At 40.4% G+C, this 26,815-nt stretch overlaps 1 protein-coding gene across 5 annotated transcripts in view; it reads right to left on the minus strand.

The window, feature by feature from the left end:
• The window catches only part of LOC130916860 (multiple epidermal growth factor-like domains protein 11), a 345,443-nt gene that overhangs the window by 161,404 nt on the left and 157,224 nt on the right, over positions 1–26,815 (minus strand). For all 5 annotated transcript variants that reach the window (XM_057837918.1, XM_057837935.1, XM_057837926.1 and 2 more), the window contains exons 6-8: positions 17,001–17,247; positions 12,416–12,536; positions 9,854–9,990 (exon numbers count right to left, since the gene is read on the minus strand). In XM_057837918.1, coding sequence (XP_057693901.1) covers positions 9,854–9,990; positions 12,416–12,536; positions 17,001–17,247 — 505 coding nt within the window. The remainder of the gene's footprint in view (positions 1–9,853; positions 9,991–12,415; positions 12,537–17,000; positions 17,248–26,815) is intronic.

Consider the following 26,815-nt stretch of genomic DNA (forward strand, 5'->3'; position numbering starts at 1 on the left):
TGCGATAAATGGACTCATTACATATCGCGACAGGCTTAGCAACTTCAATAAAACATGTCGTTAGTTAGTTAGATGGACTTACAAATTGGGTGACGGCGCTTTAGGTGTTTATTCACGGCAGGCGTGCAGCCAAGCTTGGCATTGAGGAGACAGGACAAAAGAGTGTACCCTCCTTTGTTTCTTTGAAATAAGTAAATGTTTTGGTTACTCTGGTGCGCTTTTTGGCTTTGTGCCGCTTTCCCCGCTTGCATACAGAGCGTCCGACATTCTGAACTTTCCACGCATATATTTTTTTTAACCATTCATTAACCGTCGACGGGATGTTGTGCTCGTCGACGGATTTACGTCATCGACTATGTCGACTAGTCGGGACAGCTCTAGTAGCGATACCCCACCGAAAACCAGCGATATGATCTTTTTAATTTAATAGTAGGAAATGTGTTTTCTCGACTATAGGGTACTCATGCTCTTTGGACTGGTGATGTTTCATTTCTGTAGATTTTTGCTATTAAGAATTTGATGTTTTTTGCGTAAGATTTTGTTTTCCTGGCATAATATGATAATGTAGTACTGTAGATTATAATACAGTATAATGATAACAGTTCATAGGGATCAGGGGTTGCGTGGGTTTTCTCCGGGGACCAAAAGCATGCATGGTAGGCTGACTGAACACTCTAAATTGTCCGTTGGTATGAGTGTGTGCATGAATGGTTGCATGTCTCATTGCACTCTGTGATTGGCTTGCAAACAATTCGGGGTGTACCCCGCCTACTGCCCGTAGGTAGCTGGGATAGGCTCCAGCACCCCCGCGATCCTCGTGAGGAAAAGCGGCATGGAAAATAAATGAAAGGATCAATGAATGGATCAGGGGTCTCCAAACTGGTCCTCAAGGTTTAGTGTGGGTCCTGGTTTTTGTTCCAACCGATCCAGCAGAGATAGTTGAACCAATGAGGTTTCTGCTAAAATAAGCAGCACCTCACTTCAATCAACTGATTGCTCTTGTAAAACACCACATTGGTGAAAAGGTGTCATCTTGTTTGTTTGGAATCAAATCCTGCACCCACAGTAAGCCTTTGTGGAATAGGTTGGAGACCTCTGGTATAGATAACGTTGTGCTGAGAAAAAAATATACCTTTTAAAAAAAAAAAAAAAAAGAAAATAGAAATTACACATCGTAAGCAGTTACTCATTACATAATTTTACCAAACTTTTTTTCTTGTGTAATTGTTTTGATGACTACTGTCCCTTTTACTTGAGTAACATTATTTTGAAGTAACACTACTATTAGTTGAGTAGAATTTTTGGCTATTCTACCCACCTCTGTAGAATTAGAAAGTCAAAAATGGCTGGTACTCACAGCTCCCAGAGTTTAAGGAACGTAACATACTTATTACTGCTCTGCCATTGGCTATTGGCAAGCATCTTCCAGGTATCATGTCGGCTAAATGGGACCTATACTGTATTTGAATATCCCAGCGTCCTCTTCATTCGATCCTCGTGTTCCGTCAGCTTTACGTGTGTGTATTAACTTGTTCTGTATTCTGTTTTTTACATGATGCACAAATTTTGTCATTTATGTTTATTTCGCAATCTAATCTAATTATAATATGTATTTGTTACATGTTTTAATGCATTTTAATGCATTATAAAAGATTTATGTCTGAATTTTGGGGGTGTTGGAACAGATTAGGGCATTTACATGAAGCCTCTTCTGTTGACGGTACACAAGAAAGCTTGCCCGTCTATCAGACCAGAGGACATGGTTCCAGTAATCCATGTGCTTGTTTGGCATGTCTTCAGCAAACTGTTTGCGGGCTTTCTTGTGTACCGTCTTCAGAAGAGGCTTCCTCCTGGGGTGACAGCCATACACACCAAATTGATGTAGAGTGCGGTGTATGGTCTGAGCACTAAAAGGCTGACCCCCCCACCTCTTCAATCTCTGCAGCAATGCTGACAGCACTCCTGTAACGAGTCACATGACATTTTGGAGGGAAAATGACAAGCAGTACTCAATTTGGACATTTAGGGATGTACGTTTTTTCAAAGGAGTGTACTCACTTTTGTTGCCAGGGGTTTGGATTTTAATGGCTATATTTTGAGTTATTTTGAGGGGGAAATAAATGAACTCTATTATATAAGCTGCACACAGACCACTTTTCATTGTTTCATAGTGTCATTTTGTCAGTGTTGTCCCATGAAAAGATATACTTAAATATCTTCAGAAATGCAAGGGGTGTACTCACTTTTGTGGTACACATTATATTAAAAAAACAAAAAAAACTTTTACATCAAGAGGGAAAAACCCAAACCAAAATCAAACAACAATAAACTATAGGAGCATTTATGAAAATAAATATTTACAAGTCGTTTTATAGCAATCAAGTCCTGATTTTTGTTCATGCTAAGTAGTTCAGTTCAGGTTCATTTAAAACCCGAAATAAACACTTAAAAACAAAACCATAAATACAGATAAAATGCAAATGCATTAACTGTTCTTGGCAATGCTTCTTCCGTGTACTTCCACACTGCAAATTTATAGCGCCTTAGTCAGATTTTTTTTTTTTTTTTCCCCCTTAAATCTAGTCAATAGTCTTCTCCATCTTACTTTGAGTGTTAAAGACTAGTAACAGATGAATGCGTCAGATTATTCCACCTTAGGTAAATATTACTATTTGTTCTTGGTAATTTTTCACCTAAATCAAGAAAGAAAAATTTGCTTTCAAATAATCTTTTGAACAATATCTATTCTTGAATTAAAACATTTCTAAGTTTTTTTTTTAACATTAAATATAGGACTTTATTGCTTAAAATAAGTCTGTTAAGCTTATTTTCAGCTAGCTTTTTTTCTATTTAAAGAAATCTGAGTAAAATTTATTTGAAGCACTGGTAGATAATTTCACTTATTTCGAGTAGATTAACAATGAAAGCAAGGGAATTGAACTAGTTTTAAGAGGGTGTTTTTTTACAGAGTATAATATTGTTTTTATTTTTCAATCGGTTAATAAATGCATCTTTGATGTAAAAGATGTTGTAAAAAGTATCATGTAATAACATGTAGAACATCAAAAAAGTAAAATCAGTGGCTTTGCTGGGCAACTCAGACTTCACTATCAATTGAAAAGACAGCTCCCACTAACGTTCCGCCACACCTTTTCGTAGGAGGCCGGCCCAGGCAGAGCAGTGTTGGCTTTGACTGTGATAGACTCTAACACACGCTGCGTCCAAACGACGGATATAGGTGGAAACAAGATGAATTTTTTACCGCATACAAGCTGGAAGGATTGTCTCAAGGGTTATTTGGTCGAGGATTCAAGGTAATTATTGCATAAAAGCTCTTCCTTTTCTGACGACCGCCACATTGGATTAAACAATAGTGTAATTTTAGCTCGAAATATTTATTTATAATTCATTCATTCATCTTCTGAACCGCTTCTCCTTACAAGTGTTTAAGGGTGGCTGGAGCCTATCACAGCTAACTCCAGGCAGAAGGCGGGGTATACCCTAAACAGGTTGCCAGCCAGTCTCAGGGCACATATACTGTAGACATACAACCATTCAAGCACACACTCACACCGACGGACAATTTGGACTGTTCAATCACCATACCATGCACGTTTTTATGGGATGTGCCAGGAACCCTGAGAAAATCCATGCAGAACATTCCAACTCCACATAAGAAGGCAGGACCTACGATCCAGGAACTGTGAGCTGGACGTGCTAACCACTGTTCCACCGTGCTGCCTTCATAATGTGAATTATTTTTAAACAATGATGAAGAAAAATGCTTATCTTTATTAAATGCTTAATTTTGTGATTTCACTCAAATCCACTCACGCTTTGACGCCCAGGCTGTCGAGAACAGCCTCTCACTTACACAATGAGTTGCCACAGCACACTTATGACTGGGCTGTAAGTTAAACCATGACGAACACATTTGTGCATTTGATCATAGAGCTACTGACGCTTCTCTGGCAAAATCAAAGCTATAAACTTGTCAATCATCGTTAACTTTAAGTACCAAATATCAGCTGCATTAGACAGTTCGATAGTTTGGTCACACTGCTTAGCAGGAGGGAGAGTGTGGCGCTGTATGAGCATGAAGAAGAAAAACATGAATAATATTTTTTAAATGAAAAACCTGATCCTTTTCACCCAATTCCGATCCCCTCAAAATGGCGCGATCGGCCCGATTTCCGATCACGTGATCGGATCGGGACACCCGTAAATAGTACATTTGATAGAAAAAAAACCAGGGTGTAATCATGTTTCTTACCAAAAGCAAGAAATCTTTAGTGTAGAAGCGTGAGTCTCTTTGCAATTAAGCAATTCTTGATTTCCTGTTTCCACCCTCACCAAACTTTCGAAGAACCCGATTCCACTGCATTTATCTTAAAGATCCAATAAAACGTGTGTTGTCTCCTAAACGAACATTGTTTATGCTAATTGAAAGCCAAGTTAGGCTAACCTTCGCCACATATGCTTAAAGTCACCGAGAAGTAGAAAAATCACTCAATTAAAATGTTTTAGTGAGGATGTCTTTTCGGTATCACTTTCATATCACGTTGACTGACTTGAGACTCTTATCTTCTTTAATTCCATTACCATGTGAACAGAGTGGAAGAGAACTCACTCAAGGAATTATTCCATGAAGGTTCATTTACCTGTCCGGGCCTGAAATAAATGAATGTAATTTGGTCCACATTGGGAGCAACGATGGGAAGGGCATGAGGAAAGGATGGAGAGGACAATGGAAGTGACGTGACGCTTTAGACCTTTTCTTTTGGTTATCAGAACTGGAATAACAGTCAATCAAACATCTAATGGCTCTTGATTTTAATATATTAGCAATATTTTAAGTTAAAAATTTGTTTCTATTATCATCAGTGGGAATGCTGAGAAATGCTTTCCTCAAATACCAAATGAATGAATTGAGTACTATTATTCTGGTTGATATATTTATTAGATTCTACCTGAACCTTTTACTCTCGCATGCTTGCTATACTACCGAGTACCAAAATGAAGAACTGCAATTCAGCGTTAAACAGATTTAATACCAGAAAGATTGATGAACAGGCCTTTGGAGAGAGCTCTCTACCGAGGTCAAGAAGCAAGCTGATTTTCCAATACAGCTACTGAACTACAGGGGTTGGACAAAATAATGGAAACACCTAACATTTTGGCATGATGATCATTGAACATACAGGGGTTGGACAAAATAATGGAAAACCTTAAAAAATCAACAAAAACTAACTTAATATGATGTAGGTCCGCCTTTTGCGGCACTTACATCCTCAATTCTCCGAGGTATTGATTCATACAACTTGTGAATTGTTTCCAAAGAAATTTAAAGATTTTTAAGCCATTCTTCAGTTAGAATAGCCTCTAAACTCTTTTAGAGACCATGGCAGTGGAAATCGACGTTTTAATTGAATTTCTAAAACTGACCATAAATGCTCAATAATGTTGAGTCCTGGGGATTGTGCGAGGACTGTGCGGGGATACGAGATGCTCAACTTCATTAGAATGTTGTTGTTCTTTCATTTTTTTAAAATTATGTTCAATGATTATGATGCCAAAACGCTAGGTGTTTCCATTATTTTTCCAACCCCTGAAATTGTTTAAAGAATGGCATGAAGAATATTCAGGCTTACGATAGCACCAACATATTCATAGTGTTGGCGTTCAATGTATTTTCTTGTTGTTGTTTGTACTTCTTCTGTCTCTCTCTCCTTCTTTTCTTCTGTCCCCCAATAACTCCTTCCTGTTCACTGCTTTCTACTATTAAACAAGGCATGCTTAATGATCACAATGGGAGTATGTCATACTCCCATGTGATACATCAAAACCAGTGTTGTCAGTAACGCATTACTGTAATCTGATTACTTTTGTCAGTAACGACTAATTTAACGTGTTCATTTATCTAAACCAGTAATCTGATTATAATTAGTTTCCTTAGTGCCTGTGCGTAATTATTTTGTTGTTGCCTCGTAATGTATGTAGAATGAAGAATACTGAAGTCATGTACGAAGAACATTTCGAATAGAAAACGTTGCTCTTGAGTTTCTGAGTAACACTCAATAAACGTTTTGAAAGAGAGGAGACTAATTCTCTTAGCTTCTCATGTGGAATTCTTTCCCATTCTTGCTTAATGAACCGCTTCAGTTGTTCAACAGTCCGGGGTCTTCTCTGTCGTATTTTACACTTCATAATGCGCCACACATTTTCGATGGGAGACAGGTCTGGACTGCAAGCGGGCCAGGGGAGAACCTGGACTCTTACTTCGAAGCCACGCTGTTGTCACACGTGCAGAATGTGGCTTGGCATTATCTAGCTGAAATAAGCAGCGGCGTCCATGAAAAAGACGTCGCTTGGATGGCAGCATATTTTGCTCCAAAATCTGTATGTACTTTTCAGCATTTATGTTGCCTTCACAGAAATGTAAGTCACCCATGCCATGGGAACTAATGCACCCCCATACCATCACAAAGGCTGGCTTTTGAACTTTGTGTTGATAACAGTGCAGATGGTCCGCTTCCTCTTTGGTCCGGAGGACACGACGTCCAGTGTTTCCAAAAACAATTTGAAAAGTGGACTCATCAGACCACAAAACACTTTTCCATTGTGTATCAGTCCATTTTACATGAGCTCGGGCCCAGAGAACCCGGCAGCGTTTCTGGATGGCTTTTGCTTTGCATGGTAGTTTTAACCCACACTTACTGATGTAGTGACGAACTGTATTTACTGACATTGGTTTTCTGAAGTGTTCCTGAGCCCATTTGGTGATATCCTTTACACACTCATATCGATTTTTAAGGCAGTGCCGTCTGAGGGATCGAAGGTCACGGTCATTCAGTCTTGGTTTCCGGCCGTGGCGCTTACATGCATTGATTTCACCAGATGATCTGAACCTTTTGATGATATTATGGACCGTAGATGTTGAAATCCCTAAATTCCTTGCAATTTTGCTTTGAGAAATGTTGTTCTTAAACTGTTCAACTATTTTTTCACATAGTCGTGGACAAAGTGGTGATGACCACTTTGCTGATGATCCTTGCTTGTGAATGACTGAGCATGTTTGGGGAGGCTCCTTTTATGGTACCCACCTGTTCCCAATTTGCCTGATCACATGTGGGATGTTCCAAATAGGTGTTTGATGAGCTTTTCTTAGCTTTCTCAGTATTTTTTTGCCACCTTTCCCAATTTCTACAGGACGTGTTGCAGCCATGAAATTCTAAGTTAATTATTATTTGGCAAAAAATAATTAAGTTTATCAGTTTGAACATTAAAAATGTTGTCTTTGTAGTATATTCAATTGAATATGGGTTGAGAAGGATTTTCAAATTGTTGTATTTTGTTTTTATTTACATTTTACACAATTTCCAACCTTCAACCGAATCCGGTTTGTAGGAACCACTTGGAATTACAGCACAATGCGACAAAACTCGAAACAAAGCCTACAGCTACTGAGACAGCCAGCATTTCTAGAGTTTATAACCAGCCTTTACGCACATTTTATCGTTACAGTTTATAACCATAGGCTTTTGTGAGGGCGGGGGTCAAAACATGTTGATGACTGAAACAAAAGTCAAAAGTTTGGACACGCCTCATCATTTTTGCGTTTTATGTATGTTCACTACTATTGTAAATTCTCACTGAAGATATCAAAACTATGAACAACAATTTTTACAACTGTGCCATCAGCAGTGTTCTGACATACGGATTTTTAGTGTGGTTTTCCAGCTGCACTAAGGCAGACCAGCAGGCGCTCCAGCGCGTGGTGAAAGCTGCCGGGAGAATCATAGGAATGACTCTCCCTGAGATCAGCACCATCTACTCCACTCGCTGTTTGAGAAGAGTGCACAACATCCTGCGAGACCAGCACCATCCTGCTCACAGTCTTTTCCACCTGCCGCCCTCAGGGAGAAGGTACAGGTCCATACAGGCCAGAACATCACGACTGTCCAACAGTCTGTACCCACAGGCTGTGAGGCTACTGAACTCTGCCCCTCTCCCCTCTCTGCCCCCCTTACGGACAATAATCCACATCCACCAACAACAATAACTCTGAGCTGGTTTGCATTGTTGCAGTATGTCACTATCCACTATTTCCTCCTCCCTGACACTTACCCATTGGTTGACAACCAGTAGGCTGTACTTGATTATACTTGATTAACTTATCTGGGTTTTGCACTGATTTTTGCCTGTTTTCAACCGGTATATTTTTGCTCTGCACTTTAGCACTGACACGACCTCATGCTGCTGTTGAATCTTTGCTGTACATATGTCCAAAACTGTGTCAATGTTTACACTTGGTACTGATGGGTATTTATTTTATGGGTTTGCACTTTGCACTTTACCAACTTAGCTGTATGAGCTGGATGGATGCTCCAAACAAAGTTTCGTTGTGCTTTTTTTTGTAACAATGACAATAAATATTCTGAATCTGAATCTGAACAAACATGTACTTGGCAAAAAAAAAAAAAAAAAAAATGAAATAACTGCAAACAGATTTTATATTCTACATTCTTCAAAGTATCCACCCTTGAGGTGTCTCCAAACTTTTGGCCTATACTGCATACACTGTTCGTGTTCAATCCTCAGTTCAAGCTCAGTTGTTGTTGGTAGCTTTTGAAAGCTTAGTTTTAAAGAAATTTTAAATATCCATCTTGCCTCCTCAGTTGTAGTTTTGGCTAAGCAAAGCAAAGGACAGTCTCTAAGGTGCTAGTCACATGATATGTTCGAAAAATGATATTGACACATTATGAAATACTTTGTAGGATTCTTGTTCATTGCATTCCTTTTTGTTGTGTTATCGCTTCACAACTTTTATGAACAACATTTTAAGTGCGAGGTCTTCATTTTAAAGGGGAAGTTAAGAATTTTTTACATTAGGCTTAATCTTTAAGTTAGTGGGGTTTTAATTAGTCGTTGGAGTTGATTTGAAGAAATTATGTGCAGTTTGTCAGTTATTTGTTAGTTTCATGTTAGTTTCAGGGCTCCGAAGTGGCTAAACTAGCACGAATCAATGGTGGTTGAAATCAACTCCATCGACTAATTAAACCCCCGCAAACCAGAACATTAAGCCTTATGTGAAAAATTCAATTACATGCTATGACATTTTTCTGTTGTCATTTTTATTTTGAGGCAGCAAAAAGAGGAAAAATTGGTAAAAAGTAACTGATCAGTTACTTTTGAAGTAACTTAGTAACTTTGATAATAAAGTAATCAGTAAAGTAACTAGATTACTTTTTTGAGGACTAGTCAGTAATCAGTGATTAAATTAATTTTTCAAGTAATCTGTGATAACACTGATTAAAACTGTTCAGACCAATTGGACACTCAGATTTCCATTCTCCGTGTCAAGCAGCTGAACAGGACAGGACAGGTTAAAAAGAAAAAAAGAGGGTGACTCGGACTCGGGTGCAAAAATATGCGAACCGGAACAATGCTTATAAACGTGTCAATATAAATCACAATATCCAACTAACTTAAAACTAAAGTAGAAAACTAAAGTTAGACGGCCAATCAACAAAACTCTAACAGTTTAGTGTACGATTAATAAAATCCTTGTAACTAGTGCTTATGCCTGTTTTAAAAGTATGTTTTCAGCAAGGACAACTGTTCATCCTGTTGAAAAAGTGTTACTTCAAGAAAAAATTACATTTATTGATGTGTTCATAATTCTCTATAAATTGCAATGGCCATCTAATACCAGTCGCAGCCTGATGTGAATGTGTCTGGCTGCAATGTGCAAACATGCTGGCACCCTGCTTGCCAACATGACCAAATTTGGAAGTGCTAACACAACAGCATTTCAAGAAGTAAACAGCGAGGCGTTTCGTCGGCGAGGTACCTTTCTCCAAAATAGCCAGCCGTGCATTGGCACTGGCCACTGATGTGATCACAAAGGCCTCCATTACGACACGTGCACTCCAAGGAGCAGTTGATGCCAAATGAACCAAATTCACACGGCTGTGCGCACACGGTACCCTGAGGAAGCAGGATGACAAAATCTTACACTGGTTAACTATACATCTTTTGTTTTTTTTTTTTAAAGAGGCACCGAAGTCATTTTCCAGTATTATAAACTGTTTAATTTATAAGGAACAAATTACAGTGTGCCCCGGTTGAAGCGTGTTACATACCTGTCAGGTTGTACGGTTTCGGTGTAATTTGTACAAGTGAGCACTGATTTTGAAATTTGTACGGATTTTGTCACCATTTCGGCAACGAGATAATGCACCGAATTAGTCTGTAGCCGTTTGCTCGCGAGAATTGCGCGTTGAGTTTAGCGTCTGCTTCTTCCAAACGCGTGACTGCACGTGCACTTCCACCACCATTTTGTGACTCGCAGTCGACAAGCTTGATACAAACGTGATAAAAATATGGATGAACCAGCTCGTAAGAAAAGTAAAACTGTTGCCAACGGACGCCATCTATCAGAATAGGAGACACAAACTGAGGAATACGCTGGATGGATAAAAGCGTCTTTGAAAGGACCACAGTGTTCATTTTGCGTGCCGTGTGGATTGAACAATAAAGTTTCGGCATCAGGATTCTGGAATCTCAGAAAGCGCTTCGAGACAAAATGTCATAAACAGTGTTGTTACTAATGGCGTTATTTTTTTCAGTAGTGAGTAATCTAATTAATTACTGTTCTCATCTTTGCAACGCCGTTAACGTTACTGAGGATGTAAAGGTACGCGTTGCTATGTTGGTTGAATGACGCGAGAAAAGTCAAAGACACGGAGAGAGAAGAGCGGGAGTGGGAAGAAGGGAAGAGTGTTGTGACGCTGTTGCAAACGCGATGCTAGGCTAGGTGGCTCCAATATTTCCTGACTGTAGCCGACCGCCTACAATCTACGCCCACTTGATGCTACGCTAGATATCACATGCATATAGAACTAGATGCGAAATGACAGACTCGGCGGCATTAGTAAACAGCCACCATTTTAAAGGCTCTGTTGTAGTGAATCTTCCCAGCAAACCTAAGTAACTTTTTATCTAAAATACTCCTAAATCGGCAAGATCTTGACTCGAATCTATCTTTAAATGATGACTGTTCCCTGACTCAAAGATTGCATTGGTAAGTTAATTTTATCAATTGACCTTTTTAATTTATAATTGGACACACTAAAGAACTACCATCAAGTCAAACTGAATTGCGAGCTGAAGTGAGGCCAACAAAAAACATGATAGAAATTGCCAAAAGTGCTACACACAATTATAACAAAAGTCACTGCTAAATTTTAGTAATCAAGATGTAGCTGAAGATATTGATTGCACCAGGTTATATGTGACAACATTACCAATAAATTCATATTATTTTATAAAAATTGAGTTTTACTTTTGTTTCATATTGCACGCTATATAAAACGTTGTAAGATTAGTCACCAATATGTAAGGGCATACGTCACTATTTGTAAGATTGCCAACGGCCTCAGGTTAACAGGTATGGTGTATGTTGTAGCTTTTGTAATTTAACTGCAATTACGTTTGCAAGTGAATTCAAAACTGCAAACGGTAGGTTGAAACTGGTCACGCTGTGATGTCACGTCGTGCCTTACAATCCAAGTTCCTGCCCTCTTTGTTCTTTCTCTGCACCCAATAATATCAGGATCTCAATTTAAACCTTCACCTGTGCATCTACTTTGGTATAAATAAAAAACTTTTGTTGTACGATATTTTTTCCCCTGTGATAACAGCCCCCCGTCGCTGTCGACTGGCTCGCCGGGAAAAGTCAGCCTCCTCGCTTGGTTCTCGATCGACTTTTTTTTGTTGTTGTCCTTAATACTGTGCGTCGCTTCTGGATGCCTAGAAGATGATAATGACCTCCTGCCTTGATGCACTCTGTGAGTGGGTTTGCATCAAGTGAGTAATTTTTTTTTTTTTTAGTAGACATAAGGAATATCGAAGCATGACAATACCAGGAAGTCCTAGCGAAAGCTTGCCTTCTGACTAAAATAGGCCTCAATGCACTCTCACGCGTGCATGGGACCCTGCTAAAGTGGGAGTCTCAAGTAAGTGACTAAGTTATATTTATATATAGTAATTGCTAAATAGTGAAGCTTTGTGTCAATGAAGAAGGATTGCATTGTAGCCCGCATCTCCAAAATCACCGCAAATGAGCTTCCCGCTGACACACCCACTCCACCGACGGCCAATCAGAGCAAAAAGATGAAACATAAATATTGAAATTGGATCCAGTCAGCTGCATTGTAAATGAGAATTCAACTTTTGGAAAACCCAAGCCAGGAGGACCAACTAAATAGCTTGAAATATACGTAACTCTCAGGGTACTTTCAATGCAAATTGTTGTGCAAACGCGGTAAAATTGCACCCGAGGTTATAAAAAAATATGGTAAAAAAAGACTGTAGTGCCACCTTAAAACATGGAACACAAAGCTTGTCATACCACCCAACCAGCAGGACAGGAACACTCTCCAGTCACATGATGACACGTTCCACCGTTCTGACAGGAACAGCGCTCCTCACACAAGGAGCCATGCTTTCCTGGTGGACAAGGGTTCTCACAACTAGGGCAAAAGAAGAAAACACTGAAGAAATTTCAAAAGAAGAAATATGACTACATTCTAACAATTTTCATTATGACAGAGTAAAATATAACTACGGGAGAGGATTAGGGCTATAGAAAGAAATGAAAAAGCCTCGCAACTGGGACTTGTACATCAGAATACTCACTCTAAAGTCAGAATTCTGAAAATGATAATAAAATACTTTAAAGTGAGAATTTGGTCAGAATTCTGACTTTAAGAATTCTGCTTTAAACTCAGAATCTTTTTATTTATTTATTTTTATTTTTTGAATTAACTGTCTAAAATATCGAAACGTTGTATGCAGCAAGAACAACAAAAATAACACAGATGTGGTTACAATTAGGAATATCTATTATCCACTAGTTTTATCAAGTTTATTTAATGAACTTCATAATAATATTTTGCATTTGAAAAAAATATTACAACATAAGTCCGTCCATATAGTAAATGCAAGAAATACTGGTATTGGATCAGGATTAATATCAAAATTACATGAAGCAAAACATAATGTATCACTACCCTTCTTGTGTTATTTAACGATACCTTCAAAAACTTGAATAAATAAATGAATAAATAAATAAATAAATAGTGAACTTTACGAGCTCCAAACAGAGACAAAAGTTTAGGAAGTCACTATTTTATGTCATAGACTTCATAATAATGAAATTGATGGGACAAGGGGCCGATTAATTGGGGGCCTGCATTGTTGGCGTGGCCGTCAAAGCTGACCGAGTAGTATCACAGATAAAGAGCTTTTTTTTTGTAGAAAATTCTTGTGAATAAATGCTTAAATCCCTGACTTCTTCATAGATATGGATGTAAAACAGTCTTGGTTCTTGGTAAAAGTAAAAAAAAAAAAAGAAAAAAAAAAAACGTGCAGGTAGCATTTATTTTACGTAAATATTGTGAACTATGAGGCTAGTCAGTAAGGAAATTAGCGGCCGCCATATGTGAACAAAGAGCTTTTTCCGTTGAAAGTTCTTGTGAATAAATGCTTCAATCCCTGACTTCTTTATAGATATGGACGTAAGACAGTCTCGGTTCTTGGTTAAAAGCAAAAAAAAAAAAAAAAAAAACGTGCCGGTAGCATTTATTTTATGTAAATATTGTGAACTATGAGGCTAGTAGGTAGGAAATTAGCGGCCACCATACGTAAACGAAGAGCTTTTTCCGTTGAAAGATATGGACGTAAAAGAGTCTCGAGTCTTGGTTAGAAGAAAAAAAAAACGTGCCGGTAGCATTTATTTTACGTAAATATTGCATATGTTGCATAATGCTAAGACTGTAGTGGCTAAATTGATATTTTTCACTACGCTTCGAAATGCAAGCACAGTACGAAAAAATACCTTGAATCTTCGAACAAATCACTCCTGAGACAATCCTTCCTGTTTGTATGCAGTACAGCTTTCATACTTTTTCAACCTAAATCCGGTGTTAGATCGCTGCATGTGACCGACTGCGAATAACTGAAGCGACTATAGACCCCAATCACATGACGTTACAACTCCGCCCCCCTGACTGATGCCGCCATATTGTCCGTCAGCTCATCGTGTTTACATATTACTGCTACGTACATTACTCCTATTATTGCGTGTTTTTCTGCTTGTATAAGGATTCACCGCCGAGTAAACGAACCCAAAAACCTTCCTGACAATTGTTAACATTGATTAATCAAAATGGTGAAGGCATGTGTGACGGTTGGTTGCAGTAACAGAGAAGATAAACGGTCATTTTAGTAGTTGCTGTGTGCCGATTGTTAAAAAGGGCAAATCTCGAAAGCAGCACGGTTTGTTTTATCTCGGTCCATGATGCGTTTGTGTCGACAGCCGTTAGACAGCGGCGAAAACATCAATATGATGCCAACACGATCGCAGACATCATCAAACGGAGACTACGAAGTTCGTCGCCACTGTTGCGCAGCAAGAAGGTGAGCGCAACAACAGGTGTTGTGCCGAAAAATAGCCGCCCTGCGTGAAATGTCCCCTCTAACAGGAGTGCCCACACGGAAATGACTTTCTTGTACTGTGAATATGTATTATTTTACTCTGCTTGAACTAATAAATGTCATACCTGTGTGATTGTCATTGGGATATGGTCGTGAAAACCTGTAGACTAATACATTTCTGTTCAAAGATGGTTATGTGGCCCAGTCCACGATTTGTTACTGAAATACAGTATTAATATTTTGTGTAATTTAATTATTTAAAACTGATCTTACAGTCGTAAATCCATTACTGTAATGCGTCCATGAAAACATTTGATGTTTTCACGTCAATAAAACGTTATAAATAAGCGCTCCCGTCAGGGGGGATATTTCACGCGGGGCAGCTATTTTTCGGCACACCAGCCCGTCGTCGATCAAGTTTCATTTTACAATCGTGACAACGATGACGCTCAGCTGACCAAATGTCGGTTTATATTCGGGCCGGTGCCGATTTTGGGTACCCGACTCCTCATCGTGACACAAAACTGGAGTATGATTGGAAATGTTGTGGTCTCAGGACGAGCTCTGACGCACGGGACGGGGCCGGACGGGAGGAAACGTCAGTTTGGGCATCAAATATGGATCTGGCGACTGGATCGACCGAAGCTTTTCCAAATAACGGCTTTTATGCAACTCATCCAAAGAGTTTACAGCGTCTGAAAGCACCGGGGCTTCCATAATTTGCAAGTGACTCCACCTTTAGAAACTATGAGCAATGACAATACGGACACACAATGACGGACAATATGGCGGCACAACACAGCGATCACGTGATTGTGTGACGTTGGTGATTGGGTCTATAGGACGGCCCCTGCTTCAAGGCATTGTCCAGTGGCTGACGGATGTGACCTGTCAATAAAATTATGAAGTCTATGGATGAGTTAATATTTTTTAATCGTACACCGTTATATCTACCTCCGCCAGTCAGTGAAACCTACGGAAGCGGAGGTTATGTATTTGTTTACGGCTGTCTGTCTGTATGTTTGTGTTCAAGATACAGTAAATCTTGAACAATTAAAGAAATAATTATTGAATTTGCAGTGCATGTTTGTACCATAAAACGGAAGAGGTGATTACATTTTGGCATAATGAGGTAAAAGGTCACAGGGCAAAATTGAATTTGGATGTTTGTCTTCAAGATAACTCAAGAACAAATGAAGAGATAGACATCAAACTTGCAGGATGTGTTTGTAATATGAAGCGGGAGAGAGAGGTTATTGAATTTTGGGGTGATGAGGTCAAAGGTCACAGAGGTCAGGAAAGGAATTCCACAATAACTTTGTAACGGATGAGCCTATTTACCTCAAATTTTGCAGGGTTGGTCATATTATGAGAAGAGTGATTACATATTAGGGCATAAGAGCCCACTCTGTCATATATGCTTTGAATTTGGCTGCTTTGGTGGTGATCTCTGAGAGTGCTCTTCCAGTTTATGTATTGTCTGCTCTATTATAAACTCATGAAAATCAATTTGTAAAATCATGGTGCACATTATAAGATGGGTACAGGGATGGAGACAGAAATATATATATATAATACACATTTATATAATACGGCCATGCTGTGTTGAAGAAACGTATGCGGCGATCCGTTGCCGACCATTACGGTACATGATGTCGCCATTTTGTTTCGGTAATACTTCACTCTGATCGGTCGAATGATTTCGTCTGTGTTAAATTCTGTTTTTTTTCACTCTTCATATAGCACAGAATTTAGTTTCTTGAACTCATTTGAATCAACGTTTATTGCAGCGCCGCAACTCGGACCATAACAAACGTAACACATCACAGACTTCCTGTGTCCGTCAACTATATCTGTCCCTTGGGAAACTCAAACCCAAATAACAATAGTTCCTATTGTTACTGTCGTGTCTACAGCGATGAGCTTTCTCGGATTTCCGACTTACGTTCTCACTTTCGTTTTACCCTATCAATCCATGGAGGAAATATTTATTCATCATGATGAAACAAGCAAGTTATACAGCAGCCTTTAAAAGAAAAGTCACATCTGTTTTGTTTTCTCCTGGATTCTGCTAAGTTGAAGAAGTTATCAGATCATATTATTACCGTACATAATGTCAGTTTACGGTAATGTTTTGAACTACCAATGTGCTATGCTTGTGCTGTGTTTCACCAGTCAGTAAAATGACATTTCTGTATCTGTACACAAGCTGTTTTCTTGTAATCTTCTATTTACTGGTGCTAAAATTAGGGTGCGCATTATACACGGGTACAATAATTTTCCCTAGAATTCACAAGTAAATTTGGGGTGCGCGTTATACACAGGAGCGCCTTATATTTGGGAAATTACGGTATAAACAATTGCTAATTATGGTAGAGTTGGGAACACGTTAAATGATTTCTGAATACGGTAATTTTAGAATGTACTGTGCAATGTGTTTTCCCAGAAAATCCACACAATTCATTTAGAGACTGAAACAACCATGAAGAGCTACCTACAAGGCCCCAGTGTATCCAGGTGCGCAGAGGCATTCGCCATTTTCATGATGGCATGTTGCACCATTTAGGCATTGGCATTCTAGCAGACAGTCCTTGCCGTAGAAGTTACTCTCACACAGCTCCTCGCAACGCCAGCCCTGATAGCCATCTGTGCAGACGCAGGCTCCTGTGATTGGGTTACATTTGGCCCCGTTCCGACACTGGCAACGGTTAGTGCAGTGGGGACCCCAGAAGTCGCTTTCACAGGCTAGACAAACAGAGAGAAGTAGGGAAGTCAAAACGATTTACTGGAAGTTAAAATTAGCTACATTACTGTTTTATAACATTTGATGTCTTTGTTTATCAGGCTTGCAAGGCAATTTCAGGTGAAAATTGTTCATTTTGATAATCAGTGGATTGCTGCCAACGAATTTGATTACTAATTTTTTCCGGTAGTTATGTGTAGTCCCATTTGGGTCTTTGTTTCTGTGTAATGTAAGGCTACGCGTGCGTCAGTGATGAGAGCATGAGAGAAAGAGTTCACTGCTACAATCAGGTTGAGTTTCTGAATCAATAATAATACGAAGTGTCGAGAGTTAGATTGCCTTTTGTGTTGTTAGATCCAGTGTCACCTCCGTCAGAGGTGAGTAAATGAAGGCAGTTGTATTGTTTGTATTCTTTCTTTATGAGACATTACTACTTAGCATGGAGCTCTAAGCTAGTTAGTGATTATGCTAATCCTTGTCTTAACGTAACCGGTGTTGCATGGATCCGCGCCGCGACACGTCCCCCTCGTCCAGGTCAGGGCTCGTACCCACACGCACGACGCGTCCAGCACGACAGGCGAGTACTCTGACCACCAAGCCAAAAGCCAGGGCTGTAGCGCACCCTCTTGAAGGCATCCGGAAGGTTTCCACGCACCACACACTACGGATCCGCATGTACCCGTTACATTAAGTGTCCGTTTGTATTGTGTTTTGTAGAATCCTATTAGCATTTGATTTATTGATTGATAATAAAGTTGACTAATTTCTTTTTATAAAGAAACCACACACATAAACTCATTCATATAACGGAGTCTCTTTTCAACACAAACTCCCATTCAAACTGTAAATTGTCATATGAGAGTGAGCTTTGAAATTGGATTTGGATTGTGTCATGAAATGGACTTGCGACGAGGATGAGATATAGCAACGAGCTCTTTATTAGCATCCACTCAGTAACTGCGTACATTCAACAACTCATATTTCCTCATACGTCACATCCTCATGCTTTTCTACGGCAAGCTAAATAGAACACTAAACCATTCTCATCACATCTCCCCCCTAACAAAGGTGAAGGTAATACTGTGGTAATTGCTTTCAACTGAAATAAAGTCACTTGCAACAGAAACATAATTTTTTTCCATTGAACATCAGAAACATCAGACATCCTCGGGGTAGACTACCCTCCGTCTGAAAAGGGATTATTCTGCCCTTTAAAATTTCAAAACGGTTTTATTATTATTATTATTATTATTATTTTTTTTATATACTATTATTATTATCAAGCATGCAAATATAAACTTTACTGAACCAATTAACTTAAGCATTTAGGTGAAACTGTCACTCAGTCTTGGTACCTGAGAGGCAACCTTACTTCACGACCCCTTAGTGTCTTCCTTACGGGTCTTCTCGGTGAAGTAGGCTCAGGTGCTGGCTGTTGAACAGGTAGTGGCGACGCCTGGCTCTCCTATGGCTCCAGTGGACTGGCAGATTCCATCTGTGGAGAACTGCTGACCCGATATGGCGAACCGATTCTGGCTCTGGGGTGATGTTGTTCCTCCTCAGTGATGGCTGGTCCTGGAACCACCTGAAGATGTCGTCGGTTGCGTCGTAACACTGCTCCATCCGCTGTCTTGACTTGGTAGGATCTCGGCTCAGCTGTCTTCTCGACAACTTTGGCAGGTGTTTTCCATCCTTTCTCTCCGTCGATCTTGACTCTGACATTTTGACCCGGAAGTAGGTCAGGGAGTCGACGTGCACCATGGCGTCTGTTGTAGAAATATTGATAACGTTCTTTTGCAGAAGCATCTTTCTGGCGAACCAGGTTGCGGTCGACAGGACGTGGCAACAAAACCTCTTCCCACACGGAAAGTGCAGTGCGAATTTGCCGTCATAACATGAGTTGGGCTGGACTTGCACCGGTCGCGTAAATCGGAGTTGCTCGATAGCACATTAGGGCAAGGCAAGGATCGAGTTGTTGTAATATTCGTTTTGCTGTTTGAACCGCCCTTTCCGCTGCCCCGTTGGCCTGTGGGTAATGAGGACTGGAAGTCACATGGGAAAACCCATACTGCTGCTTGAAGTCCTGAAACTCCGCTGATGTGAATTGCGTTGCATTGTCGCTGACCAGTTCTAATGGAATGCCCCATCGCACAAACATATTCTTCATTTTGGCTATGACTTGCTTACTTGTAGTTCAAATGAGAGGAGCAAGTTCAATGTCTCTGGAATAATAATCCACAACGACAAGAAAGTTCTTTCCATCCAGCTCAAACAAGTCCGCCGCAATTCTCTGCCATGGACCTGCTGGCAGGGAAGTTGTCTTAAGTGGCTCTCGTTTCTATGTCGGCTTGTGCTCAATACAGAAGTTGCATGAAGTCACTTTCTTTGTAATTTGTGTTCCTATCCCAGGCCACCAGACCGTTGTTCTAGCCCGCTCCCGACACTTGGTCAACCCTTGGTGTCCTTCGTGGAGTTGGTCTAGAATACCAGATCTGAGCTCTGTGGGAATTACAATCCGGTCTTGGTACATCACAAGTCCATCAATTTCTGAAAGATGGGCTCTCGCTGTATGGAATGCCCACAACGGTGAAGATGCTACCATTTTATTTGGCCATCCATTCCTAATGTGCGAGATTACGTTTTGCAGTTCAACATCATTTCGTGTAGCTCTACTGATTTCTTCCATTTTAGCTGATTTAATCGGCTTACTTTTCAGAATTGCATTCACGTAAACCTTAACGTCTCGGTCCATGTCCGACTCGTCTTTTTCCGTTAATGGGTGTCTCGACAGCACATCCGCCACTGCCAGTTGCTTGCCCGGGACATGTTCGGCTGTAACATCAAATCTCCTGAGGCGCATTAACAGTCTTTGGCATCTCAGGGGTGCTTTATCGAGGTCATAGGTATTTATCAGCGGCACTAAAGGCTTATGGTCCGTTTGCAGGCGGACAGAACCCATGCCCTGAATGTACCTGGCGAAGGGTTCACACGCCCAAAGGGACGCCAAACACTCCTTCTCGATTTGTGCATATCTTTTCTCTGCCTCATTTAGTGTGCGCGAACAAAAGGCAACTGGTCGCAACTCACCTTCATGCTCTTGTAGTAGTGCCGCTCCCAGCCCATAGCTGCTCGCGTCCGCACTGACCACAGTCTGTCGGCTGGCATCATAGAAACACAATGCCGGTGCTGTTGCTAGCATTACCTTTGCCTTGTCAAACGCACGTTGTTGAAGTTCTGCCCAAACCCACGCGCTCTCCTTTTTGAGCAGGCTGGTGATTGGGTGCAATGTTGTTGACAATCCAGGCAGAAACTTGCCAACATAATTGATTAGGCCCAGTACTTGTCGGAGTTGTTCCACATTTGCTGGACTAGGCATTTTGATAATGGCCTCGACCTTCTCGTTGTCTGGTTTTACGCCATCAGCGCTTATGATGTGCCCGAAGAACTGTAGCTCAGTCTTTCCAAAGTGGCACTTTGCTCGGTTGTGCTTGAGGCCTGATGCTCTTATGGCTTGTAGTACCGCGTCCAAGCGTCGGTCATGTTCCTCCTCGCTCTTTCCGAAGACGAGGATGTCGTCCATGACGACGACCACTCCATCGTGACCCATCAGCAAAGTACTCATTAGTCTGAAAAATTTCAGGTGCTGACGTTATTCCAAATGGCAGGCGCTTGAAACACAACCTTCCCATTGGGGTAATGAACGTTGTCAATTTCCAACAGCTTGGGTCCAGTAAAATTTGCCAGAAGCCACTAGATGCGTCGAGAGTCGAAAAGAATTTGGCTCCTGAAAGCTTTGGCGTTATGTCGTCCAATGTGTGTAGCATGTATCGCTCCTGTTTTACACACTTGTTCAGGCGTTTTAAATGCACACACACCCTGTTTGTGCGCCGGAACCATTGGCGCGCACCAGTCTGTCGGTTCCGTGACCTCAGCGATTATGCCAAGGTTCAACATTCGCTTTATCTCCTTCTCCACCCTTGGTAGTAGAGGGAAGGGAACCCGACGTGGCGTGTTGACACTATAGGGCACAGCATCACTGGTGAGCTCAATTTTGACAGGCTCACAGTCCAGTAGACCTATTTCTCCAAATAAGTCATCTTTCAGGCCCTTGTTTATTTCATTGAGTCTTGTAACCAGCCCCATTCGTTTTGCCACTGTTTTGCCTAATAAATTGCTTGCAAATGGCCCCTTGATAACAGTAATCCAATACTTGTATTTCTGCATTTTGTACACGGCAGTGGCCATAAATTTCCCCACACATGTGACTTTGCCCCCAGAACGGATCAGCCTTGGTTTGTTTTGTAACCTGCTGTATGTTCTTTCAGCTATGACAGCGGTGTCAGCCCCAGTATCAATTTTAAAATCAACTGGGCTGCCATTAACAAGTAGCTCCACATCCCAGTCGGTATCTGAGATTAGCTCTTCTATCACTGTAGGGTTTTCTTCCACTACTTCCTCCAAAAATAGTCCACCAATGAAAAATGAATCATCATCAATATCTTGTTCAGTCTCCATTCTGACTTCTTTTATAACTTTGCTTCGACGCACAACTGCAAAATGTCCGATTTTATTACATTTATTGCATTTCTTATTGTTGGCTGGACATGACTCACTTTTTCCATGGCTGCGGTTGCATCTTGGGCAGTTACGTTTTTCCTGGTTGTGACTGTATGACTGCTGAGGCTTGCTGTGACTGCGTGCATCATTATGGTTTCTCTTTGCTCCGCTATATTGTTTACGTCTCACCTCGTTAAGTCCACTTCCATCGCGCTCGGCACTCTGCTGCTTTATTTGCTCATTTTGACGTGCAACGTGTACGGCCCGTTCCAACGTTAAATCCGGCTCAAGTTGGAGTTTTTGCGACACTTCCTTGTCCCTTATTCCGATGACGAGCCTGTCCCGAATCTGCTTGTCCCGCGTATTTCCAAACTCACAGTGCTGTGCAAGCTCGTACAGGCTCCGCACGAAAGACTCCACCGTCTCTCCTGCCGTCTGTGTTCTTCTATGAAAACACGCGGGGTCGTGAATGACGTTCCGCTTTGGGATGAAGTGTTCGTCAAACTTCTCCACAACAGTCTTGTAGTCAAATTCGGGGTGCGACATTTCTTCTGTGGCGGCAGGAAACACGAACGATGCATATATAGGCTCTGCGTCTCTTCCCATAGCGTAAAGAAGTGAATAGGGAATGGGACGTACTACGTCATTGTTTGGACCCGCCTCCATGCTGGCAATATAATTCACTTCCGGGCCGGCAGAGTCAATGCGGATTGTAACGTGTGATAGTGCTAAGCTAACTCTTTCGGTGTTTTAGAAAGAAAATATGGGTGCTTTATTGTTGCGTTACCGGGTGCAACAGCGTCTCCTACGACAAAAAAAGGGGTGAGGAAAAATGGACTCACTTTTCACCGTTTTCCTGCATGGAGGACCAAATATCAGATCACGAAGGTACGACGGATGGCTGGATTGCAGCGGTTCGTCGGAAAAGCATTTCTTATGATCATATTTCTGCTGGAATGAGAGTGTGTTCCTGTCATCTCTACTCTTGTAAGTTGAACGATTTATCCACTTTTGGTTTCAATACGTTTTTGTTTTTTTACACCGTTGTGTAAATCTGCCTCGGTAGCAATGCTCGCCTACTACGACTCCCCTACCTGTTGTGTTCCTAGGTAAACCTGCTGACAACACATCCCGATTGGTCACCATCTCTCTTCTTGGATCATCTGACAAAGAAAATTTGTTCAATGGAGTGGTTCCATTTGTCCTGTGTCGGACTCAAACAAGCCCCTGCAGCAGACGCCATCTGGGTCTGCCCTTCTCGTCGATGAACTGCGGGCTTTTAACTTGTGAAAATGCAAGAACTTTAATGCACATATTTATTCTGCCTGGCTATTTAACTATGGCCAGTGACGTTTTTTTTTTTTTTAACCACTTTGACAAAGACACCTTTCATTGTAATGTTGAATTTATATATTCTATTATTATTTTTAAATTATAATATTCTTATTTGCACTTATGTAGACTTTAGACTGTCAATTCAAATAGTGTTGGAAAAGTTGCAATACCTAAAATAGAAATGCAAGAACTGTAAAGTACATATTTATACACCATTATTTACCTAAGGCCACTGGATGTTTTTTAACTGCTTTGAAAAATACAGGTTTTGTTGTGATCTTGTATTTATATAGTATATAGCTTTTTATAATGTATTATGTATTATAATATTTGCTGCCCCCTGCCAGAGTGTGGGCCATTTTGTACTAAAATGATTTTAAACTGTCAGTTCAAATACTGTGTTGGAGACTAGTACTTGCAATACTTAAAATGGAAATGCAAGAACTTTAAAGCACATATTTATCCTGTCTGGCAATTTACCCAAGGCCAGTAAATAGGGTTTTAAACTGCTTTGACAAAGACACGTTTATTGTGATCTTGTATTTGTGTATTACTTATAATTATATAATATTTGCTGCCACCGTCAGAGGGTGGGCCTTGTTTGCACTAATTTAAAGATTTTAAACTGTCAATTCAAATATCGTATTGGAGAAATTGCTTTACTTGAAATAAATCTATTGCAACTTATCAGTCCCAGTTCTTGTCTACAACACTGTCCAAAAATTGTCAATGCATATTCCAAATAGAATAACAAAATTAAGTCACCTGACTTTGTAATTATTACACCTGTTTATTATGAAGACCTGAAGTAAACAACAAGCAGTTACAGTTTTTCAAGAAGTTGTTCAAGTCATGTTTTGGTATTCATATTTTATTGACTTTTCATAACACTTGGGATCGTGTTTGTAAGAGCAGAGCAAACTGAAGTTTCAGCGTGCACTCTTCGCCTTTCCAACCTCTCAACGCTCCGATGTGGTGCGCTTGACCTCAGAATAACCCAAGAAGAGATATGGTGACCAATCGGGATGTGTTGTCAGCATTTCATATGCAGGTTTTCCTAGTAACACAACAGGTAGGTGATGAGGAGGAGTAGGTTAGCATTGCTACCGAGGCAGATTTACACAACGGTGTAAAAAAACAAAAACGTATTGAAACCAAAAGTGGATAAATCGTTCAACTTACAAGAGTAGAGATGAGGGGAATACACTCTCATTCCAGCAGAAATATGATCATAAGAAATGCTTTTCCGACGAACCGCTGCAATCCAGCCATCCGTCGTACCTTCGTGATCTGATATTTGGTCCTCCATGCAGGAAAACGGTGAAAAGTGAGTCCATTTTTCCTAACCCCTTTTTTTGTCGTAGGAGACGCTGTTGCACCCGGTAACGCAACAATAAGCACCCATATTTTCTTTCTAAAACACCGAAAGAGTTAGCTTAGCACTACCACACGTTACAATCCGCATTGACTCTGCCGGCCCGGAAGTGAATTATATTGCCAGCATGGAGGCGGGTCCAAACAATGACGTAGTACGTCCCATTCCCTATTGACTTGCACTTCACCGCTCTCCCGGTCGAGCTTCGACGCAACATGGAAGCGGGAAAATCGCTGCCTCCATAGTGGCCACTCCGCCGGCTCCGCGAAATCAAAAGACTCCGGGGGACCAAACTTTGCCACCTTGCCGTTACAGTCGCTGTATATTTCTTAATTGTGAAGTAATCCCACTTCTGACACCATGTCATGAAATGGACTTGCGACGAGGATGAGATATAGCAACGAGCTCTTTATTAGCATCCAATCAGTAACTGCGTACATTCAACAACTCGTATTTCCTCATACGTCACATCCTCATGCTTTGCTACGGCAAGCTAAATAGAACACTAAACCATTCTCATCACAGATTGTTTTTATGAACAACTGTTTAATAAAGAAAAATGATTCATTACAGTCCACCTCCTCATTCAATTTTGTTGTTTAGTTTGTTTAAAGAAAATAAATGAGTCATTACCTCCTTTCAGACATACATCCCGGTAAATTCCCGTGTAAGGTGACGGGGGATTTAGCAGTGTCATGGCTTTCACACATGGGGAAATGTCCCGAGAATAAACCGGGTTGAACGTGTGAAAGTGGCTTGATTTTTGCCGGGTTGGCGTCTCAGCGCTCTCTGTGCAGGGAAGGCGGCTAGCATGATTTTATAACACGGACATTACGTGATTTTTGGTCAGTTTTGGCTGTCACTTTCTGTTGGTCAGATTGTGTTTTGTTATAAGCCGTTTGTGGGAGTGTTCCTGACGTTGTACCTGCAGCAAATTCGAGCTCATCAAGACTGTATTTCCTTGTCTCTACGATCCAGTAGCAATTTAATTCCGTTGTGTTTTATGTTTAATTTTGCCATTTCCTGTTTGAAATGTTGTTATTTGCGATGTTTGTTTTTGCTTTTTCTTTTTACTGCAAAGAAAGAGGAAATGACGATCGGCCCGCTATGATATTTACGTCATCCGCCTTTGTGCTGTAACCCGGGAATCAGACGTGTGCTTTCACACATGACTCACCCCAGGAAAGTCACGGACATAATACTAAGATGAGACCTGCTAAATGCCCGCTTAATCTCCGTGTCAGTCGACCCGGGAAATTGCTTTCACACACAAGGGTTACCCGTTTAAATCCCGGGATTTTTACGGTGTTTAGGTATGTGAGAAAGGGGCTATTGACACAATTTATATCAACACTTTGTCCACAAGAAAAAAATGTCGATCAGCAGCACTTTTTAAAATTTGAATGAACAGTTTTGTTTGATTTGTGTACTTTTTTTTATTTTATTCTCAGAACCTTTATTAAAAAATTTTAACAAGTTTTATGTACTTAAAACAGTGCAGTTGTAGACTACAGTTAAGTCAGGAAGCTGTAATAAAACATAGTTTTTGAAGGAAATACTCATCAATTTTGTCCTCATGGTTACTTACAAAATGCAGAAAACAACTTCAACATTTTTCATTTATTTATTTTCATTTACTGTAATTGTTTATTTCATTGCTTGGTTATAAAAATAATCATTAGTTGCAGCCCTTTCACTAACTCAATACATAAGCAGCAAAGAAAATTATTTAAAACTAGATACATTTTGAAAATTACTTTTTTTTTCTGAAAACTGCCGTTTACGGGCGAACGGAATATTTTTCGGGGTCATTTGAAAAAAAGCCTACGTCGCGCAAAAATTCCGGACGTGTCGATACTTGAACGGTGCCGATCGGTCAAGCGGTTCGGGCTGCGCGGCGCGCCGAAGGATTCCCATTTTAAAAAAAAAACAGAATAACATATACCTGATCTTTCCAAAGGAAAGACCAGGTAATTACTTGATATGTACCGGTATTTATTTGCATATATTAATATGATAAATACACTGTATATGCACATTGAAAAAATATAATTTAATTCATTTTACATTTTTTTATTGAACAAAAAAATAATGTATAATACATAAAAATACAAAATGAAGTGAAAAGGGTTCATAAAAACCCAGTAACACTTATCAGTGAGGTTGAGCTATGAGTCGGTCCCAAAAGGAACATGAAGTGACCTAAAAATGCCCCCAAAACCGGGAAGACTGGCTTTGAATGCTCCGTTTCAGTGCTATATACAGTGCTAGACATCCAATTTATGTCTGACCCTCCCAGTCAA

The sequence above is a fragment of the Corythoichthys intestinalis genome, chromosome 1 (genome assembly GCF_030265065.1).
Source record: "Corythoichthys intestinalis isolate RoL2023-P3 chromosome 1, ASM3026506v1, whole genome shotgun sequence".
NCBI classification, from domain to species: domain Eukaryota; kingdom Metazoa; phylum Chordata; class Actinopteri; order Syngnathiformes; family Syngnathidae; genus Corythoichthys; species Corythoichthys intestinalis.